This window comes from Rhinolophus sinicus, chromosome 9, assembly GCF_057876585.1.
Source record: "Rhinolophus sinicus isolate RSI-liver-muscle chromosome 9, RSI-T2T, whole genome shotgun sequence".
Classification (NCBI taxonomy): domain Eukaryota; kingdom Metazoa; phylum Chordata; class Mammalia; order Chiroptera; family Rhinolophidae; genus Rhinolophus; species Rhinolophus sinicus.
Genome location: NC_142509.1, coordinates 33,009,608 through 33,037,459, shown reverse-complemented (window position 1 = coordinate 33,037,459; position 27,852 = coordinate 33,009,608). Strand labels below are relative to the sequence as shown.

General features: G+C 54.4%; 2 protein-coding genes across 4 annotated transcripts in view; one reads left to right on the top strand and one right to left on the bottom strand.

Annotated features, from left to right (window-relative positions):
• Window positions 1–167: 167 nt before the first annotated feature.
• RASAL1 (RAS protein activator like 1) lies at window positions 168–27,665 on the bottom strand. 3 transcript variants are annotated; one of them, XM_019734012.3, is made up of 22 exons: window positions 27,517–27,665; window positions 26,838–27,050; window positions 22,539–22,595; window positions 20,207–20,320; window positions 19,994–20,055; window positions 17,567–17,696; window positions 15,510–15,591; window positions 15,288–15,419; window positions 13,976–14,064; window positions 13,314–13,431; window positions 13,010–13,160; window positions 12,587–12,651; window positions 12,172–12,284; window positions 10,091–10,283; window positions 6,794–6,931; window positions 6,070–6,214; window positions 4,776–4,948; window positions 3,099–3,236; window positions 2,883–3,018; window positions 1,979–2,099; window positions 1,526–1,602; window positions 168–1,275 (listed from the first exon to the last, which is right to left on the bottom strand). In XM_019734012.3, exons 2-22 carry the CDS (start codon window positions 26,900–26,902, stop codon window positions 1,136–1,138), a joined length of 2,439 nt encoding a protein of 812 aa, XP_019589571.3. In that variant the 5' UTR covers window positions 26,903–27,050; window positions 27,517–27,665; the 3' UTR covers window positions 168–1,135. The 3 variants fall into 3 exon arrangements, with proteins under 3 accessions (XP_019589571.3, XP_019589570.3, XP_074178055.2); XM_019734011.3 differs by having other exon boundaries at window positions 26,838–27,195; window positions 27,517–27,662; XM_074321954.2 differs by lacking the exons at window positions 22,539–22,595; window positions 27,517–27,665 and having other exon boundaries at window positions 26,838–27,190.
• Window positions 27,311–27,852, top strand: part of CFAP73 (cilia and flagella associated protein 73) — a 34,494-nt gene continuing 33,952 nt past the window's right edge. Inside the window, exon 1 of the mRNA XM_019733915.3 lies at window positions 27,311–27,427. The gene's annotated coding sequence lies outside the window, so the exon portion shown is untranslated. The remainder of the gene's footprint in view (window positions 27,428–27,852) is intronic.

The window sequence follows — 27,852 nt, the reverse complement described above, 5'->3', positions numbered from 1 at the left end:
AGGCTCATCAGTCTTGGCCACACCCCCAGAATGCTCAGGTGGCTGTGGTCGATGCTGCGGCTCCAGGCGACCCCTGCTGGCCACCCCCGGCATAGCGTCGCATCCTGGTCCACCTTTTCCCCAGCCAGGTAGGTTCAAGTTTAGTCACACAAAATTGGAAACGAGTCTTTGGAGGCCCTTCCGGTTCTGCCAGTTGGGTGTGCCCAAACATTTTTATCTTCTGTGATTCATTCTCAAACAAAGTCGCACCTCAAACCCTAATTTCAAACCCTACTACATACAAAGGCACCCAGCCCCGTGATCCTCCAATCTCGGGTTTATCCACATCACCTTGAGGAACTTAAGAATCCTGACTTCTGCCCCCACACTCCTTCTTATTCTGATGCAGTAGATCTGGGTGGATGTCAGGGATCTGCATTTCTAGCAGACACCCCGGAAGGATGAGCTGTGGGCCAGTCTGAGAAGCTCTTCCTTGGCTCCCAACCTACCTCTACGGAACCCAGTTTGAAAACCACACATCTGCCATCACACCCTCCTCATTTTATGCAGGGTAAACTGAGGTCCAAATAGGGGAAAGGAGGCTGGCCCAAGGTCTCCCAGACTCCAAGGGTCTGAGTCTTATACACATTGGGCTCCCAACCTGTTCTTCCTGAGGGCACCTCAGCCAAGGGCAGGGCTTGGGAAGATCAGTGAGGTTACAGGGGTTGGCAGACATGAAAACGGGAAGGGCTGAGCCGGCTTAGTGCTTGTCTGGGGCAACAAGGCTATTTGGGCATCCGGGATTCAGGTACAGCTGTATCCAGCAGCTCAGGGCCAGACTGGCTTCATCGATGTGGGTAGAAGCCAGTCCAGTGAAACAGAGACCTCAGGCTGAGCCAGATGAGTCAGGTTCCTTATCCCATCCACTTGGGTCTGCCTTAACCCAGAGCGTGAGACTCGTTCAGTGCAAGACTGGCCCCTTGTTTCCATGCCCTGGGTTTTGGGCTTAGGGCACATGGGATTAGGAGGTCTTCAGAAGCCTCCAAGCCACAGTACCGAGGAGGTACTCAACCACCACAGGGAGACTCGGGCCAGGTAACACTGAGGAGGGCCCAAGGGCTCCCTACTCCTCCTTCCAGGCTGGCTCCAGCACTCCTCAGGGCCTTCGGAGGCTGGGGGCCACCTTCCCCTGCTCCTGCTGCTGGAACTCCTCGTGGGCTCGATCCAGGTCTGCGAGCACCTCCAGCAGGCGGGCAGCTGCCTCTCTCTGCCGGGCCAGGGCATCAGGACAGGCCCCTGGAAGAGAGACACGGGGGCTCAGCCAGGCCAGGGCAGCTGCCACAACCCACACCCAGTGGCTTTCTCGGGCTCCAGGTTTGCCTGCACCCTGAGAATCCTAAAAGGTACCAGAGCCCATACACACAGTCCCCTGGGCCTGCTGGTGGCTGAGAAACAGGAGCGGGACTAGGATGGCACAGGGATATGCTTGGTAAGTTGTGGGAGGTGGCAGAGGGGGCAAAGAAAAGGGACCTCCTTAACTCCTTACCTTCCGTGGTACTGGAGCCCTCCCCCGAGTCCGCCTCCGGACTTGAATCCATGTTGGAGTCCTCCAGGAATTTCATCCTGGAAGTGGAGAGGGAGAAAGACAAGGCTGGTGGCTGATTCCCAGTCTTGGTCTCTACCCCAGAGAGTCTTTGTTGGTTGGAATAAATCTCTGTCATTGAATAACAGTGACCCTGAGGCCAGAAAGGAGAAGGGACACATCCAAGGTCTGTGCCTGTCTCTGGAGCCCCAGGTATTAAAAGATGCCAAGATCCAGTTCTGCCTTAGGGCCCGCCCGAGGGTGCTTCCTCGCCTTGAGCCCGTCTCCCCCTTCCCCGCCCACAAGCTCAGCTGATGCACATGGAAAGAATGACCAAATGAACAGCAGAGGCCACAGCGGGTGGCTGGCCCACCCAGCTGGTCATAGGAGGTGAAGTGGCATGGGCAGGGCACCTACCTGAGCTGGTCCCGCCCCAGGAGCAGCTGCCGATACACCATCTGGGTCTCAGCATCAGGATCCAGAGGGTCACTCCAGTCTCCCAGGGTGACAGCAAAGTGTGTGCGGCTGCAACCGGCAGCTGAGGGGCAGAGCGTCACCAGTAACCCCTCCCATTCCCCTTCCGGAAGCCCCAGTGGCAGGCTGTCCCGAAGCCCTGCTTCTGCCTCTCAAATTGCCCTTCAAACCTACTATGTCCTTCAAGCCCCACTGCCTTCACCTCACCCAACATAGCAGTGGCCTCTCCTCTCTCCAGCCTCCTCCCACAGTCTAGGCTCCAGCCACAATGACCTTTTTCAGTCCTTCCGCCCTCTCTGTCCTGAATCCAGGCCTCTGCTCATGCCGTTTCCTCTCCCTGCAATCCTCTTCCTTACCCCTTCCCTGTCTCCAACTTTACCGCCTAAATCCTACTCTTCTCAGGTCACATTTAAGCAGCACCTCCTCCAGAAAGCCCTCCTTGATCTCCTACCCTGGGCTTGTGTCAAAGGCATTCTCTGGAGTCTCAAAAGCCTCCTCTTGGCACTTGGAAAGCGGTATTACAATTGTCTGGTTATTCACTTGTCTTCCTTGAGAGCAAGCCTCATGCCCATCCATGCACCACTAGACACCTGGTGCGTAGTGGGTGCTTATAAAAGAATACCTCACATTTAATGGGCACTGTGTGTTAGGCAGGGTTCTAAGCAGTTGGCCTATATCAACTCAGTTATTCCTCACAATAACCCTAAGTGGTAGGCACTGTTACCAACCCCGTTTCACACTTGAGACTGAGGTATAAAGAGGTTAAATAACTTGCCCCAGACCCAGCTGGATTACCGCTGATTGACAGGTGGGGAGGGTGGAGCCTGAGGCGACCCTGCCGCCTCACCTGAGCGATCAGCCTGAAGGCAGCAGGTCCAGCGGGCACTGCGGAAGGCACCAGGGTGGCAGGAGGCCAGCTTGTCGGGGTTGGGGGCGCTGGCCTTCCGCAGGGCCGACAGCCATTGGTTCAACTCATTCACATTCTGTAGAGAGTGGGAGGTGGTCAGGGGCGGAGATGGGACCCAGGGGACGCCGTCAGCCCCCCAGCCTTGTGGTGCTTCACCTTGCACTGGAGGTAGGTGGTGTGCAGTGTCCCTGCGTCGTCCTGTGTCACCACCTGCATCACATGTGGCAGCTGAAAGGCTCCCTCGTCCACACGCTCCACCGCACGGATATATGACACGGGGGTGGAGGAGCGTATCTGAGAAAGAGGACAGTCACTGCAGGAGGGTCTGGGGGCTGCAGCCAGGGTGCAGGGGCCAGGGACAGCTTTCCTGATGCTGTGTGCCTCAGGTGGTGTCCCCGGGGAGGGGACACTCAACCCTGTGCCTCTGTGATCTCTGTCCATGTCCACTCGGCTGAACCACGAGTCCCGCGGTCCTGCCCCATCACTCTTTAAGTAAGTGACAACTTCTCTGGGCATCAGTTTCCACTACCACCACCACCATCATCATCATAACCACGGACATGGCACTTGGGATGTGGTTCTAAGCACTTTACCTTTATCAACTTATTTCATTGTCCCAACAAATTTCTGAGACTGGGTCTATTATTCTTCCCAATTTGCAGATGAATAAACTGAGGCACAAGAGGATAAATGACCCTCCCAAAGTCACTCAGCTGGTCGAGCCAGAATTAGAACCCAGACAGTTGAACTGATCTATGCTATGCTGACAAAGTAGAAATAATAAGTGTGGGCACCCTCTCTGGTGTTGGCTATTATTATTTATGGTGCATACACAGAAGTGAGTAGAACCCAGTATGTGTCTGGGTTTGTGCTAGACTTGAATGGCAGTCCCAGGAGAACAGGGATTCTCTGTCTTGTTTACTGCTGTATCTCCCTGCCTAGAGCTCTGCATGGTACATAGTAGGCACTCAATATATGTTTGACGAATGAATGAGTGAGTGAACACGTGCCTGGACGTGTATGCCTAACAGCCAGGCAGGTACCTCCGAGTGAGCAGACCTAATTTGATGGCATGTATGGGGACAGAGCCCCAGAAAGCAGTTTCCAGGCTCCCGGCCTCACATGGAAAGGTGCTGGCTCAGGTAGTAAATGGCCATCAACTGTGACTGGATGGCCATCAGCTGGGGCTAGTTGGCCGTCAGCTGTAACCAGTGAGCTATTGGCCACTAATATAACTGCCGTGGCTACGCTAGCAGGAAAATGGGGGCTAGCAAGAAGATGGTGGCTGAGCCTGCAAGCGGCGCAGTGAGGGTTGCGAACAGTGTGGCTCCTGCTTCCTGTGTCTCCAACCCAGCTGCCAGTGAGACTATAGTGGCATGACTCCCCTATCTATGGCTCCGTGGGTGTTCCTTTTTGGCCTCACCGTGTCCTGCGTTCTTATGTGGGGAGCGGGAGCTGAGACCCCGCCTGGCACCCTGCACGACAGCATGTGTGCATAGATCTGGGTGGGAACAGATGAGAGGAGGTAAGCATTGGCCATGTCCTGTGCGTGACCACATCTAGGGGGTACGTCAGGGCCACTCTATGCACATGTTCTGAAGGGCGTTTGATGGTGAGTGCATGTAGGGGTATGACTGGGCCTGTCCTGGGCACCCATTGGCCCAAGGGTGTCAGCAGAGCCTGGCGCAAGAGGGTGGACTTGCCAAGTTGCTACGAGGGCCTGAGCAAGTCCTTGCCCCATCCTGGGCCTCCATGTCCACCCATGGTATGAAGAGGCCGTTCTATGAGGGAGGCCACCACTGGAAACCCCTCCACCGTGGACTGGGGCCCCACCTGACACTCAGGACTCTTGGAGTAGGACAGCGTCTCCCCACTGAGCCAGAAGTAACGTTTCTTGAAGGCAAAGCGTGTGGCCAGGCTGGCAGGCTCCTCCTTGCGCTTCAGCAGGTAGCCTTCTCGAACAGTCACGGAGGATGGGACCAGGGCCCTAGCCGGGCCCCCAGCCTCTGTGAAATGGGGAGGGGGGACAGTGAATCCTCTGTCCAGGTTCAATCTGCCCTCGTGCCCAGGGCCTCAGGGATGAGCAGGATTCTCCTCTGCTCCCCTGGAGCCAGGAGGATGAAGCCTCCATAAGGATTGGTACCACTGAGGGAGGGGCCCTGTCCTACCTGAGGGATCTGCAGGCAGTGGTGCAGGCAGCCAGCAGGGGGCGCCACCCATTATGGAGTCAGTCCAGGAGACTGCCTGGCATTAACCCATGGCGGAGCCCACACACAGGCTCCCCCCTAGCACCACCGGGACCCCGCCAGCCACAACCAGCTCTCATTTCCACAGGTTGCTCCTCTGTGACTTGGACCCAACTAGCTCATGACCTGGACCCCACACTGGACTCAGTCCCAACTCCTCTGCTTGAAACTGTCCTGTGGCTCCGTTTCACTCAAGTCGAAGCCAAATCCTTCCAGCTGCCTACAAAGCCTCACACAATCTGGCCCCCTCATCTCTCCTTCACTCCCCCTCATTCACTCTTTTTCCCCGGCCTTCTCACTGTTCCTTTCTGGCCCCACCTCAGGGCCTTTGCACATGCTTTTCCCAGCCTGGAACACCTCCCCAGGATCCTCATGGCTTTCTCTCTGTCCTCTTTCAGGTCTCTAATATCACCCTAGTGAGGCCACTCCCAGCCATCCTAAAAGTTTGACCTGCCACCCCGACATTCCTTTCCGTCCTTTATTTTTTCTCCTTAGCCCTTATCAGTCCCTAACACACCATATGATTTGCTAATTCATCTTGCTTACAGCCTGTTGTCTCCACTAGAATAAAACTTCCATAAGAGCAGGAGTTTCTTCTGTCTTGTTCGCTGCTGTTTCCCAGCATCTGGTACGGTGTCTATTACATTGTAGGCGCTTAATAGGTATCTGTCACTTGCATGAACACCCTGCCACAATCTCCACCCACATCTCCATGTTGGCTAGAATGGCAGAATAGGTGCCAGGAAATATTAGCTGACTGACGAGCTGACCCACAGGTCCACAGTCTCGGTGCTTAGCAATGGGGGAGGCGTGGTGGAAGGGCAGGTCCCAAGGGTCCAGTGGTGTGACAAGCCAGACGTGGCAAGGCCAAAGGAACTCACCCTCCTCCCCATCCACATCCACCAGCTGGTCCAGGAAGTCTCTCACACGTGAAATACTCTGCAGCAGGAAGGGGTGCAGGGGGGCCATCCACAGCTCCTTGCCCTGGCCCAGCTGCTGGCCCAGGTTTCCGATGCTCTGCACAGCCTGGAGCAAAGGAACAGGGGATGCCAGGCTCAAGGTCACTGCAAGGGGGAAGGGCCTCTGTGGACCGAGAACAGAGTCCCAGAGTCCTGGCTCCCAAAGCAGTGCTCAGTGAAGGAGAAAGCTCATAGCAGCCGCTGCTTTAGGCAATATCTCTCCCTCCTGTGGGCAAATATGCACCCCCTGGGCCCTTATTATTCTGTTCCCTCCTGAGCCCAGATCTCCCTGCCCAGGACTGTCTGATCCTATCATGCACACTCTGGAGCCAATGAGAACCTCCCAATGTGGCCACTTTGCAAAGGACGGTCTAATTAAACAAATAGTGAGGTGTGAATGACTGCTATCCTGCTTCCCACTTTCCTCCTGGAAGGGTAGGGTTTGTGTTTCAAAAGAGGAACTTAGAGAGCTTAACGAATACCTTCACACTCGGGAAGGCTAATCTAATGGTGGTGTTTCAGACATAGGTTTCTCTGGGCCTCATTTGGGCCTTCTGTGTAAACCCATAGAAGCCTCCTAGCTCTGTTTCTACCATGCTTTTCTATGGCTAAGAGCACCCACAATGGGGCACTCCACTGGTGGTACCTTGGCAAGCAGTAGCAGTGAGCGGCTCGTCTGAGGATCGGCGTGCTGCTCCCGGAGGTCAAACAGCTTTGGGGTGAGGATGGCAGGTGCAAAGAATCGCAGGAAGAGAAAGCCACTTATGGCCAGGTATTTCACATCCTACCGAGAGGAGCAGCAGGTGAGAGGGGAAAAACCCACTTTCTACCTGGGGAAACTGAAGCATTAAGGACTATAGACTGGTGGTGCAAGGGGAAGTGAAATGGGAGATGGGTCAAGAGGCCATCCTGGTCTGCCACAGAGGCTTTTCCTCTCTGGGCCTTAGTTTCTCCACCTGGCAAATGGAGTAATAATACTAATCCCGCATGACCAGATTTAGCCAACCATTCTCAGAGTCTGCTTTGTGCCAAGCACTGTGCCAAGGGCATAGCCCTATGAAGGAAGCACCATCATTATTCCCATTTTACAGATAAGAAAGCAGAAGCTCAGAGATGTCAAGTGACTTGCCCAGGGTCACACAGCTGATGAATAAAAGAGACAGGATTCAAACCCAGACCTATGATTTATGATAATGAATAGCAACAGGCCAGATACCTCTCCATACATTTGTTTATTTAATACTAACCCCAGGAGGTATTATATCTCCATTTTACAGAGAAGGCAACTGAAGACCAGAGAAGGAAGGTCACTTAATCAAGGCCACACAGCTGTAAGTGGCAGAGCCAAGATTTGAGCCCAGGCAGGATGTGAACTCTCAGCTCTCCACACACTCTTGCATTCAACACTAGCTACTGTGGAGTACTCACTGAGTGTCACGAACTAAACTTGAACTATCACATTTAATCCTCAGATACCCCATGTAGATATTATTATCTCCATTTTCCAGATGAGGAAACTGAGGCTCAGTAGTGATCCCAGTTTGGCTGGTTCCAGAGCCCATCCTGCATGCACCCCTGAGCCCCAGCCTCTGCCCTCTACAAACTGTAAAGTATGGTGCCTGCCGGTGTGAGTCCCACGCCTGGCCACCTGCAGGTAAGGCTGGTTCCCCCAGCTTCAGCAGAGGGAACTCAGGGAGAGGGTGTGGCTTCATCCTGGGTGCATCTGGCTCCCCACAAACCACTGTCCACTCACCTCTCATACTTGGCTGACTATATTTAGCCCGAGAGTGTGTGTGCTCCAGTGTTTATCTATGGGCTGTATTCACACATGAAATAATACCCTCCCTGGGTGCATGCCAACTCCCTGGGCCACCTCTGCATTGACAGTGAGCCCTACCAGGGGCTAGGTACCTGGAGCGGCCCAGAGGGAGGGTGCTCACCCTCACCCTGCTCATCTGGAACCCTGAACTGCCCCCAAGGCCACCACCTACCACCCGCCATGTTCAAGGGTAATTTTAGCCTCAGACATCAGCCCATGACTTCCTCTTTTTCTTGAGGAGGAGGAACAGATGTCAAAGAGGCAGAGAAAGGGGTTCCCCTGGGTTCCCTTGAGCCCCTCCACCCTCATGGGCCTGAGAAAGCCCCTGCTCCCTGCCCACTGTGGGGGGCTGAGAACTGGGGACATTTGGGTGTTACTGATATCTGCTCCCCCCCACAAGGGCCAGGCTGTCTGAGGAGCTGGCCTCTCCCCTCCCTTCCCTCCTCCCAGGCACTGCTCTGTCCCACTTAGCACCTTTGCCGGCAGCCCAGGTGAGAGCCCAGCAAAGTGGGGCATAAATAAGCCACATCTCAGTTTGGAGGCCACACCTCAGCAGGGGCTGAGGGGGAGAAGGGAGAGACCCCAGCTGGGAGTCCAGAGGCCTCCGTGTGAGTCTACAACCCTTGACCAAGGCGCTTTACCTCTCTGGGCCTCAGTTTCCCCATATGTAAACAGGAAGTGGGGAACCAAGAGCTCTTCACCCAGGCTCTAGGGATGGGCCGTGATACCGCCAACATTTCTATCTGAAATTTTTCTGCAGCGTGAACCCAGGTCCGCCTTTCTGGTACATCAGCACCATGTAAGTGAGCCTCATTTGATGTCATTCGTAAGCAAGAACAATGACAACCACCCAGAAGGTGTGCTCCGCATCACACCCGGGGGTCTCCAGCTGGTAACCCGCAGGCCAGTCCAGCTGCAAATGCCTCATGAGTGGCTCAAAGGGCTGTTGTTTTGTTGTTGGAGTGTTTTTAGGTTAATTAGTGCCAAAATTTTTTAAATGAGGCCTCTCACTTAAAATCAAGAATGTTGGCTTAAAAATGGCTTACAAAAACAAAACAAAAACAAAACACGAAAAAACAAACTATGAAGATCTGACCCTCCTACATGAAGGTCAGATTGATAGTCTGGAGCTGCCCCCTTTAGACAAGCTGTGGGGAGTCTAGTTTGCCACGGTCCCCACCACTCCCTACTGCCCCACACATTGACTGCTTTGTTCGTTTTTACCTCACCTGCCTCAACCACACAGCACCTGAGTTCTCAACCTTATTTTGGGTATTGGCTACGAAACACCTCTTTCTCTCTCTCTCTCTGTCTTTCTTTCTGTCTCTCTCTTTCACACACACACATACACACACACACAGCTGGAATTTAACAAGCACTCACTCTGTGCCACACTATAATTTGGTGGGTATGAGCACAGATTCAGGAGCCAGCCTGCCTGGATGGGTGACTATCCCAGCACCACCCCTTTCTAGCTGTGTAAATTCACTTCTCTGGGCCTGTTGCCTCCTCTGTAAAATGGAATAATACTGGTACCCACCTCATAGGGTGGATGTGAAGGCTAGATGAAGGTAATAAATAAAATAAGGTAAGACATAAAATAAGGTCTGACCCATGGTAGGGGTTGCATATAGTGTTGCTGTTGTTGCTGTTGTTGTTACAGTGGTATCTCGGTTTTTGAACATAATCCGTTCCAGAAGACCATTCGAGTTCTGAAATGTTCAAAAACAACCGACAGCGAGGCCTCAGGATCTTGCACTCAGCGGAAGGCGCGTGACATGTTTGCCTTCCGAGGCGTGTTCGAAAACCGAAGCATTTACTTCTGGGCTTATGGCGTTTGTAAACCAAAATGTTCGTCAATGGAGACGTTCAAAAACCAAGGTACCACTGTATTATTATTATTATTATTATTATTATTATTATTGTATTATTATTACCACTTCCCGTGGGTCCCAGACCCTGCCAGGAATGTTGTCCCCACTTCGGCCAAACACAGAGCACTTTAGCACAGTGGCCCAGATTCTGCCCCACCTCTGCCCTGACTCTCCGAGTGACCCTGGACAAGCTGCTGCCCCTTCTCAGCCTCAGTGCCCCTCACCTGCCCAATGGGGGAGCCTCACCCACCTTGTGCTCCGCCTGGGGGAAGCGCTCCTCCACACGCTGGCGCAGCCGCTTGAAGGCCAGGCGCACGGCAAGCGGGCAGCGCCCCACGGAGCCCACGATGGCGTCCACAATGGGTCCCAGGTAGCCTGTCAGCAGCCCCAGGCTGGCTTCCCTCACGTGTTCCTCCGAGGGGGTGCCCTTGAAGGAGATTCTCCTGGGGGAGCAAGTGGAGCGGCTGTCTCAGAGCCCAGCACCTATCCGCTCAAAACCTTCCACCAGCCCCCACTGGGCTCAGACAGCGCCCACCTTCCCACCCCACCTCCTCACCCTTCCCCTCCTACCATCCCCACCTGGCCTCCTGCTGCCGCTCACACACGCAGAGCTCATTCTTGTCTTGCAGACATTGTACATATGGTTCCCTCTGCCTGCGATAGTCCCCACATTGAGCTTACATGTCACCTCCTCAAACAGGCCGTCCCTCCCCTATCGCCCATCGTCACAGACCGTGGTGCAATGCATTTTCAGCACGGACATGCCAGACACGTTTCTGCCTCCGGGCCTTTGCACTTGCTCTTCCCCGGCCAGCAACACTTTCCCACTAGATTGGCACAGGACTCTCGCCCTCACCCCCTTCAGCTCTTTGCTTACATGTCCCCTTCTCTGAGAGGCTGTCGCTGTAACCACCCTGTGGAATATCACAAGCCCCTCCCCTGCTCCTGGCACTTCCCACCACCCTCCCCAGGTTTATCTTCTTTCATTCCACTGATCACCTACAAGAACCTTCTTCTTTAGTTTGTGATCTGTCTCGCCCCAAAAGAGGGATTCGTGCCCATTTGTTCTCTGGCGTGAACTCGGTGTTTAGCCAGAGCCTGGCGCACAGTAAATGTTCAACAGTTGGTTTGTAGAGTGAATGATGGAATAGCACTTGTCTATCTGCAATTATCTTGTTCCTTCCTTTCTTGTTCCCATCCAGGTTTAGGGGCTGGCTTGCCCACTCTCAGACTGAGAACTCCACAGAAGACAAGCTGGGGGGTTTCGGCCCCACCGTGCCCTGGACCCAGCAAGCTAAGCCCTGAACTAATGTCTTTGGCATTAAATGATTAAATATATAATTTAATCCTAATGGCACCCTGATGCACTATGTAGCCTGATCGTTTCCATTTAACAGATGAAGAAACTGAGGTTCAGAGAGGTCACTTTGTAAGTATATGGAAAAAGCCGAGATGAGAACTCAGGACTGCACGCTTGAGTCAGCCTTACCTTGCCCTGCGCAGGCGCCCAGATGACCCAGCCAGATGTGCTGGGAAAAACTTTCACCTTGGGTTTCACAGACAGACTCTGCCCTCTGTTCAGGGCCTGGGTTCCTATCCCTGATGTGCAACTTCCGAGCTGTGCGACTTAATGCAGGTGACCTCCTCTGCCTGAGGCTTGGTTTCCTCGTCTGGCAAAAGGTTTCCTCGCCTGCCTCTAGTGTGCTTGGAAAGTGTGGGCAGGACTTGCTGCAGGGCCCAAAGTGAAGGTACGACCCTCTCCTGTCCCTACCATGGTCCCCGATGGACTGCCCAGCAACTAGCTTTTGCGGCCTGGTAGGAACAAGCCCACCCACCCTGGCTGGAGTGGGGAAGGTCCTGGAAAGAGAGAAGGAGCCCACAAAGGCCTGGCATGACCCCCAGCCACTGCCCTGCTTCCTCCAGTCTCATCAGATGCTCCAGGATCCCGCCTTGGCACACAGGCCATGCAGAGCCCTCCCCCAGTGGTCTCTGCCACCACAAGAACAGAAACACCTATACTTATGGAGTACTGGTTAAAGCTGGCCTGTGCATACATAACTCTCTTAATTCTCACAGCCCCACATGGGTAAAGTAACTTGCACACCAGGGGTGGCAGAGCTGGGATTTGAGCCCAAGGAGCTCAGACGTCGGAGTCCTGCCCGGAACCACTGCACTAAGCAGCCTGAGGATCAAGAGCTCACAGGTGAGAGTTTGGGGTGGAACGCAAGGCTCCTAAGGGGGTGGCAGTCGGCACAGACCCAGCCTGACAAGGCTCCAAGGGGACAAGGGGGCTGTCGGAGGGTCGGGCTTCATCCCTCAGGCTCGACTCACCTGGTACGACCCAGGTCCATCTTGCACGGGTCCAGCTCCATGTACTTCTTCTCCTCGAAGACACGGTTAACCACCGGCTTCAGAACCTCGTGTAGGTAGGGCATGCCCACGAGCTGGGGGCAGGGGGCACCACACAGGGCACGGCTGAGGGCGAGGCCGGAGGGTGCCCGTGAGCCAGGGGCAGGGGGACCATGCAGGGAGAGGTTCAAAGCAAGGCAGGATGTGCCCAAGGGCTGGGGTGGGGGCACTACCCAGGGTGCCACTCAGGACAAGGCTAGGCACCCACCAGCAGCACCCAGCTCAGCTACCTAGTGCCATCTGAAGTCAGCCAAGCTCTGGAGGCTGGGTAAGTACTGGGAAGGGGGTCCCCTTAAGGAAGCTGCCACCGGGCCCCAGCAGACCTTCACCCACTCACCTTCATGAACTGTTCCATTGACTTGGACGCCAGGGAGTTAGAACGGAAGAGGGTGTTGGGGTCAGCTGGGAGGGCAGAGGGAAGTGTTTGCTGGGATTCAAGGGGCTGGATCCACCTCACCCCACCCACCCAAGGTGGGGGGTCAGGATTCTACCAGCCTCAGGAACCAAGGAGACCAGTCATATCAACTCCATTCACAGTGCAGAGGCCCAGGGTGGTTAAGCGATCTGCCTAATGTCACACAGCTCAAGAGTAACAAAACTCAGCTGGCTGGAATGCACAGCATGGGGAACCCTCCACACGTGCACACACACAGGAGCCCCTCTCCTCTGCCTGAGCCCCTCTCCTCTCATTTCTCCCCCAGAGACCCTCTGCAGACCCATCCTTGAGGACTGACATCTGGGGATCACTCTGGCCACTCACTGGTCCGTGCCACCTCACGCCGGGTAAGATAATCCAGAAAGGGCCCAGCCAGGCCCTGGCCGAGAAAGAGCTTCACCAGCTTGGTGGCGAGGTCCTGGCGGCAGTCCCCCGAGGTCAGCTCCAGCACTGCCAGGGGGCTGGCATCATCCTCCTGGGCAAGGAAAGGAGGCAGGTAAGGTGGCCTGGGGTCTGAGACCCCGAAGCAGAAGAGCCCAGAGAGGTACCCTTGAAGCCAGAGGAGGCCAGGACCAGGTCTGCATGCACCACCCTGCCCCAGGGGGAGCTGCTGGCCTGACGCACCCACCTCTGGCAGCCCCAGCACAGACTCCATGAGCAGCTGCACAAGGGGCTGGTAGTACTCCGAGGGCAGGACGCGGTCCTCGACGAGGCGCACCTTCAGCCGCAGAGCACCCAGGTTCCCCCTGACCAGGGTCAGATCACAGGTACGTAGGTGAGGAAGTATGTACGGGCAGGTGCGGAGAGCCAAGACGGGCAGGTGTGAACACAGGCAAGGAGCATGGATATTTGCAAAACTAGACAGGTGTGGACCGCTGTGGGCAGGTGTGAACAGGTGTGTCCAGTCCACGCAGGTGTGAACACATATATCGACAGGAATAAACAGGAATGGATAAGCGCAGACAGTGTAATGGTGTGGCCGGTATAAACAAGTGTGTAAGAATGCACAGTGTGAACAGGTGTGGATAGGTGTGGAAGGACCCAAGGTTCTGAACACACAGTAACAACTGAACTGACATGCTTGCAGGTAGATGGGTATCAGGAAAACTCATTTGGACATACGCAAACACACATTGTGAGACACTCAACAAACATTTGTTAAGTGAATGAAGGAAGTGACATGTGATAGCTTGTGGGCTGACGTGGGCACCCACGAGGACCTGACCTTGAGCTGAAGATGGTACACAACATAATTCCAGCCTGGCCTTCTCCCTCCACACCCACATTTACCCAGAATCCTCCTCGGCTCTGGGAAAGGGCAGGAGGCGGAACCAGCCATTGGGTGGGTTCTGCTGCAGGACCTTCGGGGGGAACTCCACCTGTGAGGGGACATACAGACCCTCAGTCGAGTCCTGCCCTGCCCTACCCAGCCCTGGAAGAAGAGCTCAGTCTGCCCACCCGAGAAGTGGCAGCATAGCCTGCCAGGGGCCCCCTCCTCCTTCCCCATCGTATCCCATCGACACTACAGCAGTGACATTCCCTCCCCCAGTCCCAAATTATTAGTCCTGCCAGGGCACTGAGGACCTCCAGGGACTCTTAGTTGAGGAAACTGAGACTCAGAGAGGTAGAGTGACTTGCCCAAGTTCACAACAGCTGCTAGAGACAACATGCCTGGAACCGACTGTATTTTCAGCTCTGTTTAAGGACACAATTGCATCCATCAAAAGGCTTAAAGACAATCCAGAGGGTCCTAGAACCCCACCTCCTTCTTTTGAAATAACTTTATAGAGATATAATTTATAGAGATATAACTTGTACAAGTTTTCTGTGGACATGTGTTTTCACCTCTCTTGGGTATAAACCTAGGAGTGAAATTGCTGGGTCACTGGGGTAATTCTGTCTTTGATTGAGGGATTGCCAGACTGTTTTCCAAAGCAGCTGTGCCATTTTACATTCCCACCAGTAATGCATAACTGAGCTTCCCTCTTACTTGTTCTAATCTTGCCTCCTTTTAGAAACTGTCAGCCCCGATAGACAGCCCAGAGAGGCAGGAACGATCACACCCATTCTACAGATGGGGAAATTGAGGTTCCAAGAGAAAAACCTTGAGCTCAGTTCTTCCAGAAATAGGAGCTAAGGGTTTAGATTCTGGAGTTAGAGAGACTTGCACTTAAATCCTGGCTCTGCCATTTCTTAATCATATGGCCTTGGGAACACCACTTAGCTCTCTGAGCCTGTTTCCTCATCTATAAAATGGGGACAATAGTCTCAGGGTTATGGAGTTTCCATGAGGGTAAATGAGGTTAGGCTGGAGAAACACTTAGCACAGGGCCAGCACACAGGCATCCTGGGTACTCTCATCCCAAAATAAGAAATTGAGCTAACCCTGTGACCTTGTGCAGGTTCCTATACTTTTGAGACCCTCCGTCTCCTCAAATGTACAATGGGGCAACAGCACTCCATTACCTAGGCCCGGCCCGGAAACCTGATGAGGCAGCCTTCACATCACCCCTTCGGAGCCCCAGGATACGCAGCCCATCTCCCCTTCCTTCTCCCTTGGAGGCAGTGGGGAGCCATGGAGGGTGTGGGAAGGAGGGCTCACCATGCCCAAGAAGTCATTCTTGCCCACCATGTCCCAGTCCCAGAGCTCCACTCGCAGTGAAGATGGGGCACCTGGCACCTCCCGCAGCTCCAGCACCTCATCCCAGTGTGGGAAGCGAGTCTTCTTGATGGTCTGGGGGAGGAGGAGGGAGTGAGGAAGAGAGCTGACAGGGACCCTGCCACCAGATGCCCCGCTCTTTCTTAGTTCCCCTCCATCACTCACCGAAGTCTCCGAGCTCTGGCTGCCCCAAAACACACGTGCAAATGGGTCGGAAGTGCCAGAGATGTCTCGGGGGGCCAGGTCCCTGGGGACAGATGAGGAAAGGAATGAGGGACACAGGATCCTTGAAGACCAAAACCCAAGCGGGGCCTTGGAAAAGGGGTTCAGGGTAGACGTTCAAATGCCGCTGGTTTCCAAGGCAATGAACTGCTCCATTGTAGGGACCCAGTGAGGAGCCAGCCTCATCGTGCCTGTCCAAACCCCGTATCTTCCTGTTGACTAACGCAGAGGCTCAGAAAGGTCATGTTATGCATCACAGAGCCCAGCAGGCAAAGGTGCCATGGGGAGGGGGAAGGGAGCCTCAGTTCCCCTGGAGCCCTTGGATGGGAGGCCGGATGCCAGGGTTCAAAGCCTAGCTCTCCCATTCATTGGCTGGGTGACACTGGGAAAAGTCACTCCATCTCCCCGAGCTTCAGTTTTCTCATCTGCAAAATGGGAGTAATAACAGACCAACCTCACATTGGTCTGGGCCCAAGTTAATGAGATGATGTGTGTAAAGGACTTAACATAGCAGCTGGCCAGGGGTGAGGGCTCAGCTCAGTCATTCATTCAACAAACACTCATGCCCACACCCTACCTAGGACCCAAGAAAAGGCACGAGGCAGAGACCCCTGCCTCTGGTTGTCATGACAACCCAAAGTCATTCCAATCAGCCTCCCCCACCCCTCCTTCCTGAGGTCCCCCAAATCCAGGACACCCCCAAGGGCTGCTTGCTTCCTTCTGCTGCTCCTTTCCCACCCTTGCTAGGCATCCAAAGCCTTTGGTTTCCTAGGAGCCAGCCCAGTTGCTAAGCGACAGCAATCTGTCCCTTTCCTGTTGCAAGGATCCTGCACAGCTTTGTGGCTGGTGAGGAGGCCCAGGACACAAAGCAGATGAGGAGCCCAGGCCCATGCTGAAGCCTTTAGCCTGTCTCTTGCCCCCCGGTCTTTCATTCAGACTCCAGGAAGCCCCAGCTGGTGATGGGAGAGGCACAGAGAGGGCAAGAAAAGACTTTAAAGTCACACAGCAAGTTAGAAATAGAGATCTTCCCCAACCTGGGCAAGGATCGTTTGAAAAATGAAGGTTGGGGGAGTAAGGTGTGAAAAAAAGGCATAAAAACAAGATGGGAGATGGGAGGAGAAAGGGGGTGGAAGTGTTTAGGAGGCAGAATGATGGGGGAACTGAAAGGAAGAGAGAGAAGGGGACAAATAGGAGCGAAGGGAGATGGACATCCCAGGAGCTGGTGGTCCCGGAGGGTCATTTGTGGGTTTTGCCAGTCCGTCTTCCTTCAGATGTTTCTTTGGGACAGGACCTCCCTTCCCCCACTCCCAGCCCACATGACTTGGTGGGCTGATCCCCAGCTGCACTCCAGGAATGGGCTTGCAACTCAGGCCTGACCAATCAGAGTCAGTGTAATTGGTTCAGAGACAGGCATGTGCTTCAGACTGAGCCAACAAGAATTAGTCCCAGGACATTGGTTGGAAATGGTAAGAGACTGAAGTTCTTTTTTGATTGGAGCTGCCAAGTTGTTACGATGGCAGCTGGGGCCGCTGGGGCCATCTTTGGCCCCATTTAGGGAGAGACTGTTTCAGAATGAAGCTAACACAAAAAACAACTGAGGAATCTGTGTTCACAGATTCCAGATGTCATCATTTGAGCACCTGGATCCAGCCATGCCTGAAGCTCCCATCATTCATATGAACCAATAGGCTTAGGCCAGTATAAATTGGTATCTATCACTTACAATTTGATGAATACACCTTCACACATCTGTCTGGCCATCCTGAGTGTGTGGCCTTTGGTTGTTGGTCACTGGGGACCCAACAAGGATTTTGCTTGTGCTTTGACCCCAAGAACTTGCAATCCAGGGAGCTTGAACTATTTGTCTATATGGGATTCTGGTTGTAAGCCCAGAAGTGCCCCAGAAATGAAGAGGCACCAAAAACCAAGGCAGCTGGTGGAACCAGGGGATGTCTGCTCATTCTCAGACCACCCCCCACACACCCCCAGCATGCGCATACCTGGCCTTGAGCACATGGCAGTGAAGACAGCAGCCCCGTGCATCCTCCACCATCCGCACAGCCAGGCAGATCTCACCCTGTACCTCTGCATCCGGGTCCACACGGCTCAGGTTGATCCAGCTATCAATTCCTGGAGGGCACAGGCACTAACTTTATTAAGTACCTACCGTGTATGTGGCACTGTGTTCACTTAAAAGTTCAATTAACACTAAAAACATATTAACTCGTGGACATTGCTTAGCCTTCTGATGAGGTGCTGTAATTATCCCCATTTCCAGATGAGGAAAATGACGCCCAGCGAGGGAAGGGCTTTGCCCAGGATCCCACAGCTAGCAAATGGCAGAGCTAGGATTCGAACCCTGACAACGCCCTTGGCTATGAACCATCACACTCCTTCATCCTGGTATATGAAGTACTCCGTCATTTAGTCTCAGCGTACTCACCTCTCAAAAAGATAACGGGCATTCCTACTTGTGAGCCTTTGTCTGGACCATTCTCCCTGCCTGAATATGTCAATCTCAATCCTGCTCTCTCTCTCTCTCTCTCTCTCTCTCTCTCTCTCTCTCTCTCTCTCTCTCTCTCTCTCTCCTTCTCTCTCTCCCTCGCCCTCTCCCTTTCTCCCTCTCAACACTTTGAAGGTATTGTTCCTCTGACTTCTAGCTTCCACTGTAGTTACTGGGAGTCATTTCAGCCTAGTAATTTCTCTTGTGTCAGTGGTCTTATCTTTTCTCTCTAACTTTAAAATCTATTCTTTGGATGTTCTTGAGTTTCACCACAATGTGTCTAGGTAAGGATGTTTTTGAATTCTGATTAGTGGTACAGATTGTACTTCTCCTACTTATAAAATCATGTTGTTCCTTGAGTTCTGGAAAATTCCAGGTCTTCAATTTTTTTAAAACATTTTCCCTCCCTAGTGTTTTTTATTAGTATTTCCTCTCCCCAATTTTTTCCATTCTTTCCTTCTAGAACTCCAATGAACTGGATTTTAGACTGTCTCCATTATTTTCCGTATCTTTGAACTTCTCTTTTATATTTTCCTTCTTGTTTCTCTGGGCCAAAATCTAAACAATTTCTTCATATGTCTCTTCCAGCTCACTAAACTCGCACTTCTGTTCTGGATGACCAGCTGTCTCTAAAAGCGTGGCTTGGTTCTTTGTCAAGTCTGTCTACTTTGTTAATGTATTGCTTTAATTTATTGTGGTCATTGCTGACCCTTTCCGGTGATTACATCTTATTTACATAAATACTTTATTTTTTAAAAATTCTGTATGTTATAATGACAAAATCTACAGTCTTTGTGGGTCTAAATCTGATGGCTATTATTTCTGTCTCTCTTCCTCATGGTGGCCCACTTCTTGTGGGTGTGGTGGTCTTTGATTGTGAAGTCATGTTTGTCTGATCTCACTCGGGGGGAAACCTACCTTGAGGATGTTTATCTCTGGAGAGGTGTGGTGCTCGCTTATTCTGGGCCTCTTCAAGGGTCTCAGTCTAAAGGGGGGGTCTCAGGGTCAATACCATCTGCCTTTGGCCCTAGCCCGAGATTTAGCCTGTTGACTGTAGAGTTGACACTGACTTAACTTTCAGGGAAATCTTTCCTTGCTTCCTTGCTATTGCTCACCACTCCCTGTTAGGTTTTGCTCATGATTGGGGAATGCGAGGAGAATACTGAGGATTTTCTTTCTTTACAGCAAGTCCAACAATGTGTTAGGAATTGCACCTAATTCAGGATGTCACTGTTATGTGGCAGGAGGGCCCTTCTGAGGATCTAGTCCCCAAGTTGCTGGAAATGGAAGCTCCATCTCACCTCTCTCTAGCTCCACTGCTACCCCCAGCTCCAGGATGCCGTCAGTTTTCTCTTACTTGATTATTGTGCGGATTCCAAATTGATCTCCCAGATCTACTACTCCTATCCCACCGTGACCCAGTATCCACAAAGCAGCACAGAGAGCTTCTGCGAATGTATCTAATCTCTCCTATCACTCCATCTTTCAATAATATGGCTCCAATATCTTCACTGTCTTGCTTGAGAACCATCAATTGCTCCCCAGTACACCCAGAAGAGTCTAGAGTCTGCCCTGGCACCTAGGGTCCTCTCCAATCAACCCTCACCAAGTACTCCATCTGACCTGACCTATGCCTGACGAGAATCCATGGAGATGTGCCTTAGCATCTTTGCCAAACTCATTCCCCTTCCTACAGGAAGCCTTCCTGGACCACACTAGCCCTCACTGCCCGCTGCTTCTCATCCACTGTCATACCGGTGACGTTCCACATAGCTCTACGCCCACATCTCTGCCCTGTTTAAAAACAAAGCCTGAAATAATTTTCCACTCAGGGCTCTGTGCTTCCCCGTGCCGCCTGCCATGCCCTTGCAAATGCCCACCCCCTCCTCCCTCCGCCCAGTGGGGCCCAGTGTCCCTCACCTACCTCGTGGGTCAGCTGCAATTGCCTCCCTGCTCAGCGAGATCTTGCCGATGACATCGTCGTGCCTGCAGAAAGGCAAGCAGGTGAGGGTTCAAGTCAGGGACCCTGCCCCACCCATGGAGAAGTGGGGACAGGCATGAAGGGCTGGGTGGCTGGGTGGGTACTTTGCCTCTGCCTCCCCTCAGGTGCCCAGGCTTGGGTCCCCAGCACACACACCCCACCGTATCCTCGTCCAGCACGTAGAAGGCCAGATGGTGGAAATCCAGTGGTAAGTGCACAGTGTACTCCTCTCCCCAGAAGGGGCTCAGACTGCGCCAGACGGTTGCTGTCCTGCAAAGGAGGGCATAGGGGGCTGGGGACCCTTGGGCCACACAGGTGGCAGACACCTGGGGACCCAGATACACACACACACACACACACACACACACACACACACACACACACTCCCATGGGGATACTCACTGAAACAGAGACACTCACACATACACCGGGGAAGCCAGAGACACAAAGAGACACATTCACGCATACGCAGGTACACATATGCAGCCTCAGAAATCTCTAGAAATACACATCTACGTGTTTCTACATACCAACACATGTAGACACACACAGAGAAAACACACATAGTCACAGACGCACAGACAAGAAAATGCCCAGGCACACACAGAGACCCACAGGTACACTCACATACATGCACTTGTGCACAGCAGACACACACACACAGAATCACATAAACACACCGTAATTGACAACATGCATAATTTTATTCAGTCAGTCAGTCAGTCAGTCAGTCAGTCAGTCAGTCAGTCACTCCGTAAACTCTCATCCCAACTGTGTGCCAAGCCTCGCGAGTTATGGGGAATCAGAGGAGAGGTGCCAAGGTCCCTTCCCCAGAGAGCTCCCCTCCATGGGCAGGTGCTTTCTCCCGAGCTCTTATGACGGTGAGAGAAGACTTGTGATTGGTGTTAGCTCAGTGGCGCCTGGTCGGGTCTGGGAGTGGGGCTAGGAGGGGTCAGGAAAGGATTCCTACAGAAGCTAATCAGACAAAGGGGGGAGAGAGAATGAGGACAAGCATTCCAAATGGCTGGAACAGCATATGCAAAGGCTCTGAGGCAGGAATGAGCTTAGTGAGTTTGAGGAACAGGAAGGGAGGAGTGTGAGGGGCCAGGAAACCATGATGTCAGCAGGGGCCAGCGCACTCAGTAAGCAAGGGGGAACCACAGGAGGATGAAGAACCAAGACAAACTCAGAAACAGACACATACGTAGAGCACCCTCACCCCGACACCCATACAGACACACTTCCCTTTACCCAACAGGGAACAAAGAACCTACTTGCCCAGTAAAGACACAAACAAATTTATGGCTGCACAATGTGGTTTGTACACCTGTCACTCCCATCCTCCTTCCTTTCACATACTCTTCCCCAACAAAGAGTGTGAGCACACACACCAGCGTGCACACAGACGCACGCACACTCTGCTTTCTACCCCAGCCCCGGGCACCACCATCAGATGGATGCTTCTTCCCAAACACCCTGGAAGTTCCTCAGGCTCTCCAGCCCCTGAGGCAGGAGGCTCTTCAGAGCCCAGAGAGGTGGAGATAGCAGCCTGGGGTAACACAGAAAATCAGTTTGCAGGTTTGGGGGCAGAATCAGAATGTGGTAAGGGGGCAGCATGAGCACAGAGAGACAGTGCAAGGGGTCAGCTGGGGTGCTGCAGGCTGACCTTCCCCCAGGCAGGCTCCCTGCCCCAGCTCCTGGCCCATCTGGACCAGAACCAGCGCCAGCAGCATCCTGAAATCCTGCTGTCTCCATAGGAACCAAGGTCTCAGCTGCCCGCCCACCCGCACCCCCTCAGACCTGCGGGGGCTGAGAGCTGTCCTTGGCTTGGCCTGCGGGGGTGGGAACCAAGCATGGCCCAGCCAGATGTCCGCTGCTGCCCAGACTCACTCACACACCAAACACCCTCACATCGGTGCATGAGTACCCAAATAAGCTGGCAAGGGTGCACACGTGTGTACAGGGCAGCGTGCACACACACACATATACACACACAAACCCAAGTACACAAAGTGAGCCTGCACACCCCCAGGGACATACACGTCTGGCCACAGGCATTCACACCAGCTCTCCAACACCCCCCCACCACACACTCACAAGTAGACCCAGCTGGGTACATGTACACACACACCCACACACACACACACACACCGGTGCCCGCAGCACCCAGCAGGCCCGGAACAAGCCAGTCCAGCCAAGCGTGAGACACCCGCCCCCGGGGAGGCCCCTGTGGGAGGCACAGGCTGGCAGCCGCTGAGTCAGCCCCAGGGAGCAGCAGGTCCAGGGGGAAGGTATGGACCAGTTAGGGCTGAATGGGGAGAGGAGCTGGCAGCCCCACTGCAGGTCCTGAGGCCAGGGCACAAGGCAGCCACCATCAGGCCCACAAGTACCCCGTCCCCCAGCTCCTCTTTTCCCTGTGAATTCTTGTGCCTGGACTCCCCAGGTCTAGAAGGAGCCCCTCCCCAGACCCAGTCTCTCCAGTCCTCACCTGGCCACCACCTCGTCGTCCACTTTCACTATGCAGTAGGGGTCACTGCTACCAGACCTGTGGATGGGGATGGGGGTCGAGAGGGCAGCCATGGGTGGGGGTCCCAGTTAACCTTCATTATACAGAGAGAGACAACTGAGGCTCAGAGAGGGGAAGACACTTGCCCAGGGTCACACAGCAAGTCTAGCTAAGAGGCAGGAACTTAGGGGACCAGCAGACGTCATGGCGGCCCAGCCCACCCACTGCGTCCCTGACCCACCACATGTGGGATCCCTGACTTCCACCCACAGAAACAGAACACTGAGGCTGGAACAAGGAAGTTCGGAATTCTGGTTCCAGGAAACCCAAAGCAGAAGAGCATGTGCTGGAGAGTCACACCTGGCTTCCCCACCTGCTGGCTGTGGATCACAGGCAAGACCCCTCCCTTCTGGGACCTCAGTTTCTCTGCTCTATAAATCAGGAATAATATTAACACACTTCCTAGGGCACTTGAAGGAACTAAGGAGACAATGCATGGAGGAAGGCATCTCAGGCTCGCCCCAGACCTCTCCCCGCAGGTGTCTTAACACCCCCCTCTGGGGTAAGCATTGCCCTCACCAGCTTTTCATTTCAATGGGAGTTTCTCTGGGGAGGGGACTCCCCTTGCTCAGCCTTCAGCGGGGATGGACCTCAGCAGACTCTCTCACTGTAGGCACAGACCAGGGCACCCAGACCTCAAAATTCAACCAAGAGATGTGCCCCATCCCCTTGAGCAGCCTTGATCCACTGGCCAACCAAAGCCAGTGCCATCCCCGCTTCATAAGGAGTTGCCAGTCCAGCCGTCTCCTCTCCTGTTCCATCACGCAGGCCATTCCTTCCACCAAGCTCTCCGTCAAGCCTCAGGGCCTTTGCACTGGCTGCTCCATCCACCTAAGACACTGTCCCTGATCTTGTCATGTCTGGCTTCATCCTGTCATTCAAACCTCACCCCAAAAGTCGCATTCTCAGAGAGGCCATCTCTGACCACCACTGTCCTGTGTAAAACTGACCTCCAATGCCTCTGAGCATCTGAAATCACCCTGTCCCCTAGTTTCTCTCTGGGTTTAGTGTCTGTCTCCTAGGCTCTCCGCAGCTTCTGAGCTGTGAGCTCCTTGGGCGAGGACCTCTATCCCCCTCCCCTAACCCCCATCTGGCAGAGTCAGAACCCAAATCCAGTGGCTCAGTACACATGCTCTTAACCAATGCCACCTCCACCCTAGTTCACGATCCCTTCTCCAGATGGCCCCCTCCCTCGATGCCCCAGCCCCCACCCTCTGTCTCTGCCACCCTCTCTCAGTTCAGCATGTCACCAATCTACAAATGCCTCAGGGATCCCAAGGAACAGGGTCATTGGCACCGGGAGCTGGCCCCACCCCGAGCCCTGTCTGTTGGCTGAGCCCTTCCTGTGCCTCAGTTTCCTCTCTGGACTCCTTCCTTTAGCCCCCCCCCCCCAGGGTGCTCCAGTGCCTCCATTTCCCAATCGGGTTCCCATCTCTGAACACTTCAGACTGGGCAGTGGCATATGCCTCTGAGTTCCTCTCTGGGTTCCACCTCTGATCCCCCTTCTGTCCCAGGCCTCAGTTTCCCCTTCTGGATCTATCCCAAACCCACTGGGCTCAGTAACCCCAGGAGCCCACCTGGCTCCAACCCCCTGGATGCCAGTGACTGGCTAACCCCCTACCTCTCATTTCAGTCTCTGGATTCTCTATCCCTGAGCTTCTTTAAGGCAGGCACCCATTCCTCAGTTTCCCCAACTGCAGATGTGTGCTGGGATCCTACCAGCAAAGGGCTGGGAGACACGCCCCCTCCTTTTGACCTGGCCTAACCCCCAGCCCCTCATGGGAGCCAGACTCATACGTCAGCTCCAGGGCTCGGACGCAAAAGGGCCTTATCAGGCTTCTATCAGGTAGGGGCACCAGTGGCGGAAGAGGGCTGCCCTCCCCAGACCCCCCATCTCTCCAGACTCTTGGCCTCTCCCATGGCCCCTGCCCCACCTCAAGCGTGGGAAAGCAGGCCCGCACCATTGCCTGCCCAGTCTGGTTTGTGCTTCGTAGCAGTCAGGCTTCCAATCCCAGCTTCGTGACCTCAGGCAAGTGACTTTGCCTCTCTGGGTCTCGTTTTCCCTATTTGTAAAATGGAAATGCTAATAGGATCACAGGACGTGTTAAGCACAGGACCTGGCCCGATATAGTCAGCCCTCGGTGACTGACAGCTGCTATTATTTTTTAAAATATGTATTTATTTATTTATTTTTTCAATTAGACTTGACATTCAATATTAGTTTATATTAGTTTCAGGTTACAGCATAATGGTTAGATATTTACATAATTTACAATGTGACCGCTGCTATTATTAATGATAGTAATAACTCTAAAATTATTGGCTGAGGGTGACCAGTTAGCTCAGTTGGTTAGAGCGTGGTGCTGATAGCACCAAGGTTGCTGGTTCGATCCCTGCGTGGGCCACTGTGAGCTGCGCCCTCCTTAAAAATAATAAAATAATCGGCTGAGTCCTCCTATGCCAAGTCAGAACCGCACCCCCTAAAACCTGGTGAGGTTTCAGGAAGAATCTGGACCCTTTCCCTTAGGAGCGGGGAGAGAGAACACACCCAAGCTAAGAGTCCCCGTGGACAGGGAGATTGCAGCATGCTCTGAGGAGAGAGCCCCTCTGATCAAGGGAGCCGACAGCGAGGGAAACTGAAGCAGGGTGGGGGGATCCCCAACTAGTGCTTAGTGGCTCCTCCCCACCCCAGAGCTCACCTTGGCCCAGGAACATGGGGAAGGAGGGGTGGCCAAGAGATGTAAGAACCAGGCAAGACTCAGCTCCCTCCTAAGGAGAGGCAGAAGGAGCTCCCTCCTGGCCCTTACCAGGATTGGTGTGTGTGCGTGGGGTGGGGGGCTCTGAGCACAGTGAGATGGAAATCTGCTTTCTGGAAGCCCCCCCACCCCAGCCCTCCAGCGGCTGCCGGCCCCCACTCTTAACCTCATTGCCCGGACACTTCTGGAGTCTGTCATTCTCAGGAGCTCTGAGAGGGCATCACAGAAAGAGGGAGGCAGGAGGCCTGTCCAGATGCTGCATTCCCACAGCATCTCTGCTTCTATCCCAGGGACATGTTTATTTGGGGAAGCTGATGAGGATGGAGAGCTCTAAGCAGCTCCCCCCTTGACAAAGCTGCAGTGTTGGGGAAGGGGGAGCTTCATGCCATCAAAGGCAGGATACTCCTTGCTGGGGGCCCACAGCTGGGGGAGTTAGGGCAGAGCTAAGCCCCAGCCTGGACCTGTGCTAAGGCTCAGAATCCAGGTTCCTGCTACCTTGGTCATGGGGGTAAATCCTAACAGGTTCTCCACCCTCACAGCTGGATGGGGCGTGAACACCCCTGTCCTGAGCTCCCATTGCACAGATGGCAGACCGAGACCCAAAGAGGACCAGGTTCAAGGTCACACAGCTGATGTCCTGCCAAAGATCCCAGGTGCCCACACCCTCAGAGCCCTTTCTGGGCTCAAGGCCAAGCAGGAGGGGGATCCTTTGGGCCATCCTGCTGATTTGGCAACTGCTGACTCAGCGCTAGGAAAGCACACCCAAGGACTGTACTACAGGGATCCCAAGGGTCTTCCAGCCCCATCACATCTGGCTGGGGAGGGGGCTGAGGGGGGACTTGGCTCTTCAAGCCACTCAGCATCCAGGGAAGGCCCACACTGGGCTGGGAGCTACTGGCTGGGGAGCTCAGGGCTCTAGGTCAAGAGCGCCGCCCATTTTCCCCCACCCCGGGCTGGACAGTTGGCCATCTGGTGACACTCTGCAAACCTAAACCCCAGATATACATAGAGGAATTGCTGGGGCCACCTGGATGTCCCAGCTTTCGGGCTCCTCCCCAGGGTTCTGCTGATCAGAGCCCACCCAGGCCTGGAGAAGCCCCATCTCCAACACCTGCCTGGATTAACGGAGGGAAGAGATACCCATGCAGGCAAACCCCTCCCCAATCCGACAGAATCCGACCCTCTAATCTCCAAGGCTGAATCTCTGGAAGACCCCTTTTAGTGCATCCCAGGAACAAAGACATCCCCCTTGTTGGGGGCAGGGCGGGGCATCTGCTAAGTCTGGGCGCCCCCTCCCACCAGGACAGCGATGGTATGGGGGCCTCTTGCTCCGTGAAAGCGGATCTGCCCCAATGCGGGGTCTTGGACAAGAATCCGCGCCCACTTCACAGGAGGAATGGACGACCCCCACCCCATCCCACGCGCGGTGTGCCCCTCACCCCCCACTCGCCCTGGGAGTACTCACACGTCCTTGGCGGGCAGCGCCCGGCCCTCCACCACGCGGACATTCAGGGAGCTGCTCTTGGCCATGGCGCCCAGCCCCAAACTTTCCGGGCAGGAGGGCGCCCAGGTTCCGAGGCTGGACCGCGGAAGGGAGGGAGGGCGTCTACATATCACCCACTGCGAGCCCGGCGCCCTGTCCCGGAGTCCGAGCGCCGCCTGTCCGAGACGCGGGTAGCTGGGAGGGAGGTTTCCGAAGGAGGAGAAACGATAGGTGTCCACGGAGGGGGCGTCCCCTAGGACTCCACAGGTAGGAGCCGTGAGCGGAGCAGGCAGAGCGGCTCAGGGAGCACCTCCGCTTTTTGCCTTCCAGCCTGGAGCTCCTGGTGGGCGGGCAAGGCGGGCAGAGGGAGAGGGGGGGCGGCCCAGGGCCCTCCCCCCAATCCCGCCTCCCGCCGGGACCCTGCTGGTCCCCAATCCCCCTCGCGCGCCCTCTGCCGGCACCCCAGCGGAGTGCGCCAAAGCGCACCGGCCGCGGAACCTGGGCGCGCCGAGTCCGGGACCGCCAGGTGGGAAGCGGCCCACGGCCATGATGGGCGTGGCCAGTGGCTCCTGGTGAGTTGGCATTGGGCTCAGAAGAGGCAATGTGTCCCCTGGCTGCCCTCCCCAACATATTCACACCTCCCCGACCCTCCCCTACCTACCATTCGGGCACCACCTTCTCCGTCGGACCTCCCTGCCCTGTCTGGGAGCAGTATCCGTGGTCGGCGGGAGGCGTAGCTAGAGAGAGAGTCGCACATTCCCTTGGGGTCCGTTCAGAGTCAAGGGAGGGGCCTCGAACATCCTTCCATCTCTTTTAGTTTCCAATTAAACCCAGACTGTGCGAGTGGCAGCACCCACGTCACGGGCTGGCATTGCGGGGGAGGAAGCCGCTGCTGGAGGGGGAGGGGAACCACCACTACAGAGATGATAAAAGTCATATACAATTGTTTGAATACTTAGTGTGCCAGGCACTGTTCTAAGCCGTTTACGGGGTTTAT

Excerpts from the sequence above, each read along its gene's own strand:
- RASAL1 (XM_019734012.3), bottom strand. The coding sequence starts at position 26,902 with ATGGCCAAGAGCAGCTCCCTGAATGTCCGCGTGGTGGAGGGCCGGGCG. Across the intron at positions 15,592-17,566 it reads TGCCATGTGCTCAAGGCCAG|GGACCTGGCCCCCCGAGACA; the intron begins GTATGCGCATGC and ends ATCTGTCCCCAG. Across the intron at positions 12,285-12,586 it reads CAATGGAACAGTTCATGAAG|CTCGTGGGCATGCCCTACCT; the intron begins GTGAGTGGGTGA and ends CCCTGCCCCCAG.